The 9,404-nt window shown below is 44.3% G+C and overlaps 1 protein-coding gene across 1 annotated transcript in view; it reads right to left on the bottom strand.

Annotated features, from left to right (window-relative positions):
* Positions 1 to 856: 856 nt before the first annotated feature.
* The window catches only part of LOC120946714 (phospholysine phosphohistidine inorganic pyrophosphate phosphatase), a 38,413-nt gene continuing 29,865 nt past the window's right edge, over positions 857 to 9,404 (bottom strand). The window contains exons 4-7 of the mRNA XM_040361350.1: positions 7,756 to 7,819; positions 7,585 to 7,677; positions 5,077 to 5,168; positions 857 to 1,267 (exon numbers count right to left, since the gene is read on the bottom strand). Coding sequence (XP_040217284.1) covers positions 1,165 to 1,267; positions 5,077 to 5,168; positions 7,585 to 7,677; positions 7,756 to 7,819 — 352 coding nt within the window. The 3' untranslated portion in view covers positions 857 to 1,164. The remainder of the gene's footprint in view (positions 1,268 to 5,076; positions 5,169 to 7,584; positions 7,678 to 7,755; positions 7,820 to 9,404) is intronic.

Raw genomic sequence — 9,404 nt, 5'->3', positions numbered from 1 at the left:
TTTCTGCACATGGGACAGGGCGACTGCACTGTATTAAGGAGAGGATGACCGGGGCCATGTATTGCGAGATTTTGGGCAACAACCTCCTTCCCTCAGTTAGAGCTTTGAAGATGGGTCGAGGCTGGGTCTTCCAACATGACAATGACCCAAAGCACACAGCCAGGATAACCAAGGAGTGGCTCTGTAAGAAGCATATCAAGGTTCTGGCGTGGCCTAGCCAGTCTCCAGACCTAAACCCAATAGAGAATCTTTGGAGGGAGCTCAAACTCCGTGTTTCTCAGCGACAGCCCAGAAACCTGACTGATCTAGAGAAGATCTGTGTGGAGGAGTGGGCCAAAATCCCTCCTCCAGTGTGTACATACCTGGTGAAAAACTACAAGAAACGTTTGACCTCTGTAATTGCAAACAAAGGCTACTGTACCAAATATTAACATTGATTTTCTCAGGTGTTCAAATACTTATTTGCAGCTGTATCATACAAATAAATAGTTAAAAAAAATCATACATTGTGATTTCTGGATTTTTTTTTTTTTGATTATGTCTCTCACAGTGGACATGCACCTACGATAACAATATCAGACCCCTCCATGATTTCCAAGTGGGAGAACTTGCAAAATAGCAGGGTGTTCAAATACTTATTTTCATCACTGTATCTGTTCATCTATATTTGTGATTCACATACCCCGTCATACTGCACAAGTGTGAGAACACTAGTTCTTGGTTCAGTTTTGCAGCTTCCAATATTGTTTTTGCACCTTAACCTGTCCACTGAGGACAATGGGGTTCATTCGCTAAAGAAAAAAAAAATAATAATCATGTTTTCTATGCAAAGTTAATTTTCACTTAGCTTAGTGAATAAAATGAAGTTGTGTTCACTTTTAATACCCAGTCATATGCATTTTTTTTCACATGACCGGATGATTGAATGTTTCCCATTTCTAACATCTTCTGAGATTTCAAAAACATCTCATCTCCCAAAAATGCCAAAGTGGCCATCCGTTAGTTTTAATTGTACTACACTTCCAGTCAAGTATCCTATTAGTTCTGTGACATACATGGCTTTGTTTATTCAAGTATAACATTATTAGTCCTATTGATATCCTCCAGTGGTGACACTTGAAGCCATATGGAGTCACTAATGCTAGAATATAAGATGCCAGTAGGTTAGTGACCAGCTCCTCCAGACGCCAGTAGGATGTCCACAGCCTGGGCCAGGTTGTCCACATATCCATCAGCCTTCACTTGAGGATGGGTTTCATCACTGGGCCTAGGAAAAAAAAGAAGAAGGAACATCAGGCTGTGTTCTTTGTGTGTGTGTGTGTGTGTGTGTGTGTGTGTGTGTGTGTGTGTGTGTGTGTGTGTGTGTGTGTGTGTGTGTGTGTGTGTGTGTGTGTGTGTGTGTGTGTGTGTGTGTGTGTGTGTGTGTGTGTATATATATATATATATATATATATATATATATATATATATATACGGTATATATATATATATATATATATATACGGTATATATATATATATACGGTATATATATATATATATATATATATATATATATATATATATATATATATATATATATATTAGTGCTGTCAAGCGATTAAAATTTCTAATCGCGATTAATCGCATTAATGTCATAGTTAACTCACGATTAATCGCGCGATTAAGGAGGTTCACCCTTTAAAACATTTTTTTTTTGTTTTCTTATTTATTTATTTTTTATAATATTAAATTGTGTTTTTTTATTTTTTTACATTTTGATCACTTTTATTACTGTCACAAGGAATGTAAACATCCCTTGTGACAGCAATAGGTGGTGACAGGTACTCTTTATGGAGGGATCGGGGTCTAAAAGACCTCCGAGCCCTCCTTTGCACTTCAAAGTATTCAGATCGCCGAAAACGGCGATTCTGAATACTGTGTACTTTTTTAAATCCGGCGCCGTTGGCAGCCGAGAAACCCGGAAGTGACGTCATGACGCCGCTTCCGTGGTTTCAATGCGGAGACTGAATCAAAGCCGTTTGCGGCTTAGTGTCAGTCTCCGCCTGAACACAGAACGCGGCGGATGGAGGATCGGGTCTCCCGGTGGGACGGGAGGCCCGGTCAGAGCGGCGAAAGGCGGCGGGAGGGGGGGGGGATGTCCCCTCCCGCTCCTCCGGCATAACAACCGAGCGACTTTTAGCCGCATCGGTTGTTATGTTTGGATAGCCGATCGCCCGCTCTAAACAACGATACCGGGATGATGCCTGCGGCTGCAGGCATCATCCCGGTATAACCCCCGAACGACGAGGACGCATATATGCGTCCCGTCGGCGTGAAAGGGTTAAGAGGTAGGTGCTGACAAAAAAAAAAATGTTTTAAAGGGTGAACCTCCTTAATCGCGCGATAAAAAAATTGACAGCGTTAAAATGGGTTTGTGTTAACGCCGTTAATAACGCGTTTAACTGACAGCACTAATATATATATATATATATATATATATATATATATATATATATATATATATATATATTTATATATATATATACACACACACACACACACACACACACACATATATATACACACAGTGGAACCTCAGATTGCGAGTAACGCGGTTAACGAGCGTTTCGCAATACGAACACTTAGGTAGATTCAGAAAGAGTTAGGCCGGCTTATCTACAGATAAGCCGACCTAACTCTGAATCTATGCCGCCCTATGTTTAAGTGTATTCTCTAACAGAGATACACTTAAACATATCTAAGATAGGACGGCTTGCGCCGTCCTATCTTAGATTGCAATGTTTTGGCTGACCGCTAAGTGGCGCTTCCATTGCGGCCGGCGTAGATTATGTAAATGAGCTTTTATGACGATTCCCGAACGTACGCGAGCCCACCGCAGTCGATTAACGTCGTTTCCGTAAGGCCTTAGGCGGCCTAAAGTTAGAGCTATGCTCTAGTGGCCTAGCCAATGTTAAGTATGGCCGCCGTTCCCGCCGTGAGGTTCGAATTTTTTACATCGTTTGCGTAAGTCGTCCGCGAATCGGGAGTTACGTCGTTTACGTCCGCGTCAAAATCAATAGGCCCGTACGGCGTACTTAGCCGCAATGCGCCCTGGGAAATGTAGGCGCCCGGTGCATGCGCAGTGTAAAAAAACATCAAGAAACGTGAGGTCAAGCCTCATTTCCGTACAACACGCCCCCTTCCAAGCAATTTGAATTAGGCTCCCTTACGCCCGCCGTATTTACACTACGCAGCCCTAAGTAAGGAGGTAAGTGCTTTCTGAATCATGTACTTTCCTCTCTTACTTAAGGCGGCGTAGTGTAAACACGCTAGGCTACGCCGTCCTTAAGTTTAGGCGCCCCTACCTGAATCTACCCAACTGTATTTAAAAAAAATCCTGACTCGGTTTGCGAGTGCTGTCTGAGCAAGATTCAAGACACAACGGTGTGCAGTACCGCGTTTGGCCTGAGGTGGGGGGGGGCGCCAGATTGGCCAATACTCAGTTCCTGAGCCTTTCTGAGGTCAGCCGAGCTTTCCTCTGGCCTTTCCGTGCCTTTCGAAGGCTCTACGGCACCCCCCCCCCCACCTCTAGCCACAATTGAAGTCAATGCGGAACAAATTATTTTAGTTTCCATTGACTTCCATTGGGAAATAATAAAGAAAGTATTTAGCGCTGGAATTAATTAAATAAAAAGAAAAACAATATTATGCAAGCCAGCACTCAGGACAAATTCAAATAAACTTCCCAAAATAGCATAAATAATAATATTAATAAAATTAATAATAATACAACCTAACAGAGTAATCATATATCATATAAAGTGAAAAATAGAGTCCATATATGAAAGTGAAGAGGAGAAATCCAAGTAAATTTCTTTAGGTGGTGAATAATCAAAAACCAAGTGACCAAAAAGAGAAAACCTCCACCAAGAAGTCAGGATGGCCGCTCACCTCAACACTTCGACCTTTAAAAGGTCACAATGCATGATAATCAATCTCAGGTTCCGATCAGGACAATCAAAAGGTCAGAAGATCGTTTTACAGATTTCCCAGCACTCACAGCCGAGTGCGGGGCGTACAGTCAGATAAAATCCAATCAATTAATCCGATCGTGTACAGCATACAACATCCAAACGGAGATCGCGGGTGACGTCATGCGTAGCTCCTCCCCTTCGTACGCGTTACGTCCCGTGGGCGGGACTTCTTTAGCGTAGGGCAAAGAGACAACCTGTTGTCTCTTTGCCCTACGCTGAGGAAGTCCCGCCCATGGGACGTAACGCGTACGAAGGGGAGGAGCTACGCATGACGTCACCCGCGATCTCCGTTTGGATGTTGTATGCTGTACACCAGGGGTGCCCAACCTTTTGAAGATCGAGGGCCACTTAAGCAACTTGGTAACCAGTCGGGGGCCACAATGAGCGTAGCGGGTGGATGACATTTCATGGCTACTCTATAGGCCCTCTGATCCGCCCAGATGAAAGGGGACGAACTCCCTTTTTTGGATTGGAGGTAGGTGGGCGTAAACGGACATCTGGCGCTCTATAGAGGTGAATTGAGGGCCCCATTTGGTCGGGCTGATTGCGTGAAAAGGGCTTAAGACTGCTTTCACACTGATGTTCTGTGGTTAACCCACACCCCGGGTGCAGCGTAGTGCACCTGTGTCTATCCTGGGGGTTAGCTGAACTTTGCCATAGACTCCGCCTGTGTCAAAGCCGGCGCTGTAGAGGAAGCATTGGCTTATGGGGCTCTGCTCCGCAGCCGCTTTCTTCCTCTACCACCAGATTCATTCACCTCACTGATGCTGTGGTATGGTGGGTCAGCAACCTGTGATCTGGGCTTGCCAACCCACCATTCCAGAGCAGGAGGTTGCGGGCCACATCAGAGGGCTCCGCGGGCCACTGGTTGGCCACCCCTGCTGTACACGATCGGATTCATTGACTTCCATGGGGAAACTTACTTTGATATGCGAGTACTTTGAATTCTCCTGGAACGGATTATGCTCGTAATCCGAGGTTCCACTGTATATACACACACACACACACACACACACACACACACTGTATACACATTGAGAAGTAGTCCTCCTCACACACACCTGTACTTTCCAGTTCTCACAAGTATTGCTCGTATACCACAGCTCTGAGCGCCACCAATGTCATTAACCACATCGTCCCCGATCATGACAGCCTGTGAAAGACAATAGAAGTGGTGTTCAAGACTACCATTGTGCAGCCTTAAAGCGGAGGTTCACCCTAAAATCCACTTTCTGTCACTAGATCCAGCATACTGCTGACATCTGCAGTATGCTGGATTTTTTTTCTTTTTTTTGTACTTATCGTTTTATCCGTATGTCTGCTCCGGCTCGAGCGGGGAATCCGTCGGGGAATGGGCGTTCCTAAGTAAAGCGCAGTTGATTGACGGGCTTGGATAGCACGTCACACCTTCCGGGAATAGCCGACGTGACTCTCGGCTGCTTACGGCGCTATACGGCGCCTGCGCCTGCCGTGTAGAGCTGACTGCGCAGGCGCCGTAAATTGCCGAGAGTCACGTCGGCTATTTCCGGAAGGTGTGACGCGCTATCCAAGCCCGTCAATCAACTGCGCTTTACTTAGGAACGCCTATACCCGGAAGGATACGCCGCTCGGAGCCGGAGCAGACATACGGATAAAACGATAAGTACAAAAAAAAAAAAAATCCAGCATACTGCAGATGTCAGTAGTATGCTGGATCTAGTGACAGAAAGTGGATTTTAGGGTGAACCACCGCTTTAACTGCATTTATACTGAGTACATTTAAAGCAGAACTTCAGTAATTTTTTCATCTTTCCATCTATTAAATCTTCTGCCCTTGTTGTTGTTGTTTTAACTTTGGATAGTAAAACATTTTATTTCTGCCAGTAAATACCTTATACAGCCCACTTCCTGTTTCTTGTCTGGTCATTGGCCTAGGCTTATGTCATCATGCACAGATCTCTCTCTTGTGAGAGTTTGCCAGGAAGGGAGGGGTGAGTCATAAGGGGGCAAATGAGAGCTGCAGAGCTGGAGGTGTGTATCTGTCTGTCTGTATGAATCCAGGAAGTGAAAAGGCAGCAGCTTCAGCTGCCCACAGTTAAAATGGTTGCAGCCAGACCAGAACTATTGTCCACATTGGCAGATTTCCCTTTTTTTACTTTCACTTTCAATGATAATGGTAAACAGGACAAATAGAGAGAATAAATCTCCCCAACAAGGGTGCAGACAGGTTGCTGACAGATGTTCTAATCCATCTCCACTCTATCCAAAGCTAAAAAAAAATAAAATAGGATTTTTTTTACTCACCGTAAATCCTTCTCTCTGAAGTCCATGGACCGACACAGCTTCCTTATACTCTTGACTGTAGACGGAACATAACCCTACAGTCAAAAGTATAAGGAAGCCGTGTCCGTCCATGGACGAAAGAGAAATATTGATTGCCTTTAGCAATCAGAGGTGATCCTGGCTCATGGAAGATTTTACAACTCCACAGAAAAATTCCCTACAAGCGAATCCAAATCTTTCATTCCTCCAACTAGAGGGTTTAAAACCACTTCAGCCCTGGAAGATTTTATCCCCTTCCTGATCAGAGCACTTTTTACAATTTGGCACTGCGTCGCTTTAACCGACAACTGCGCAGTCATGCAATGCTGTATGCAAACGAAATTGGCGTCCTTTTTTCCCCACAAATAGAGCTTTCTTTTGGTGGTATTTGATCACCTCTGGGGTTTTTATTTTTTGCACTATAAACAAAAATAGAGCGACAATTTTGAAAAAAAAAAAACAATAATTTTTTACTTTTTGCTATAATAAATATCCCCCAAATTTAAAAACAAAATTTCTTCATCAGTTTAGGCCAATATGTATTCTACATATTTTTGGTAAAAAATAAAAAAGAATCCAATAAGCGTATATTTATTGGATTGCGCAAAAGTTATAGCATCTACAAAACCATGGGAAAGATTTATGGCATTTTTATTATTATTTTTTATTATTATTATTTTTTTTTTTACTATTAATGGCGGTGATCTGCAATTTTTTTGCTGTATTGAAACTTCGGCGGACACTTTTGACAAATTTTTGGGACCATTGACATTTATAGAGCGATCAGTGCTATAAATTTGCACTAATTACTGTATAAATGTCACTGGCAGGGAAGGGGTTAACACTAGGGGGCGATCAAGGGGTTAACAGTGTGTTCCCTCACTGTGTTCTAACTGTGTGGGGATGGGACTAACTAGGAGAGATGACAGATCGTTGTTCCTACTTTGTAGAAACACACGATCTGTCTCCTCTCCCCTGACACACACAAATCCCTGTTCTGGCTCTCGTGCACGCGATTGCACGTGGCCAGGCGATCATGCCCGCAGGCCACATGCATTGGGTCCCCCGCTGTGCAGCAGGCACTCACGCGCCCTCTGGTGGCTCTCCTGGGCAAAGCCGTATATATGGGATTTCGCCCAGGAGAGCCATTATGCCGCAGTATATCTGCGTGAGCCGGTTAAAGAAATGTGTGTGCACCACTGGACAAATGCAGGTCTCCTTGCCATTAATCCTTAAGATATATCTGCCCATATTCAGCCACATGTTACCTCATCTGGCTTCACTCCCATCTCATCCAGGGCAGACATGAAAAAATTCTTTGATGGTTTTCCCACAACCTCCGCCGTGACATCACAGGCATACTGGTGAAAAGAGAGGAGAGATTACCGAATTGTAATGAGTCAACCACATTCCCAAGAGAAGGAAAAAAGCATCCTTACCTCCAGAGCTTTCATGTAGGCACCTACGTCTATCTTCAATCCATCGGTTTCTTTATAATAACGCCTGTAGTGAAAAAGAGGCAAAGATTGATGCCACTTGTCTTATAGCATTTAGTCAAAGAATAAAAAAGGAGGTAACAAAATAAGGCATACAATGATGTACAAAGTTAAAGGGGTTGTAAAGGTACCATTTTTTTTTCCTAAATGGCTTCCTTTACCTTAGTGCAGTCCTCCTTCACTTACCTCATCCTTCCATTTTGCTTTTAAATGTCCTCATTTCTTCTGAGAAATCCTCACTTCCTGTTCTTCTGTCTGTAACTCCACACAGTAATGTGAGGCTTTCTCCCTGGTGTGGAGTGTCATGCTCGCCCCCTCCTTTGGCCTACAGGACGCCCTCTACGTTGCAGATAGAGAAAGGAGCTGTGTGTTAGTGGGCGTCCTGACCCTCCTGTAGTCGAAGGGAGGGGGCGAGCACGACACTCCACACCAGGAAGAAAGCCTTGCATTACTGTGTGGAGTTACAGACAGAACAGGAAGTGAGGATTTCTCAGAAGAAATAAGGACATGTAAAAGCAAAATGGAAGGATGAGGTGAGTGAAGGAGGACTGCACTAAGGTAAAGGAAGATATTTAGGAAAAAAAATAAATTGTACCTTTACAACCCCTTTAACTTCAAGCTGAAATCTAGGCAGAAAACCCTCTTTGGTTAAGTTAATGTGGAAGTCCATGCAAAATCGAAAACCCTGCCTCTATAGACACCAGTAGGTAGATTCACAAAGAGTTAGGCCGGCTTATCAGTAGATAAGCCGACCTAACTCTGAATCTACGCCGGCGTTTGTTTAAGCATATGCTCAAACAGAGATACGCTTAAACAAAGCTAGGATAGAACGGCGCAAGCCGGCCTATCTTAGCTTGCAATTTTTTGGATGGCCGCTAGGTGGCGCTTCCATTGCGGCCGGCGTAGATTATGTAAATGAGCTTTTACGCCGATTCCCGAACATACGCGAGCCCGCCGCAGTCGATTAACGTTGTTTCCGTAAGGCCTTAGGCGGCCTAAAGTTATTCCACCTATGAAGTGGAATAACAATGTTAAAGTATGGCCGCCGTTCCCGCCGTGAGGTTCGAATTTTTTACGTCGTTTGCGCAAGTCGTCCGCGAATCGGAAGTTACGTCGTTTACGTCCACGTCAAAATCAATAGGCCCGTACGCCGTATTTAGCCGCAATGCGCACTGGGAAATGTAGTCGCCCGGCGCATGCGCAGTGTCAAAAAAACTCAAAAAACGTGAGGTCAAGCCTCATTTCCATACAACACGCCCCCCTCCAACCAATTTGAATTAGGCGCCCTTACGCCCGCTCGTTTTAGGCTATGCCGCCGTAGATTAGCAGGTAAGTAGATTGAAAATCACTACTAGCCTAACTAATTTACGGCGGTGTAGCCTAAACAGGCTAGGCTACGCCGCCCTAAAATTAGGCCAATGTGTGTGAATCTACCTACAGGGATCTAACACTAACCTCTATCCCTGCAAAGAAAAAACGAGTATACATACCTTTTTGGAAGCCGATCTGACCCACTCCGACCCGATCTCCAGTGCCGGAAGCTGTGCGGAGGACAACGGCTGTGAAATGAATGGGAAGTGACGTCACCCATA

This window comes from Rana temporaria, chromosome 8 (assembly GCF_905171775.1).
Source record: "Rana temporaria chromosome 8, aRanTem1.1, whole genome shotgun sequence".
Classification (NCBI taxonomy): Eukaryota; Metazoa; Chordata; class Amphibia; order Anura; family Ranidae; genus Rana; species Rana temporaria.
This window is presented reverse-complemented; position numbering and strand designations above follow the sequence as displayed.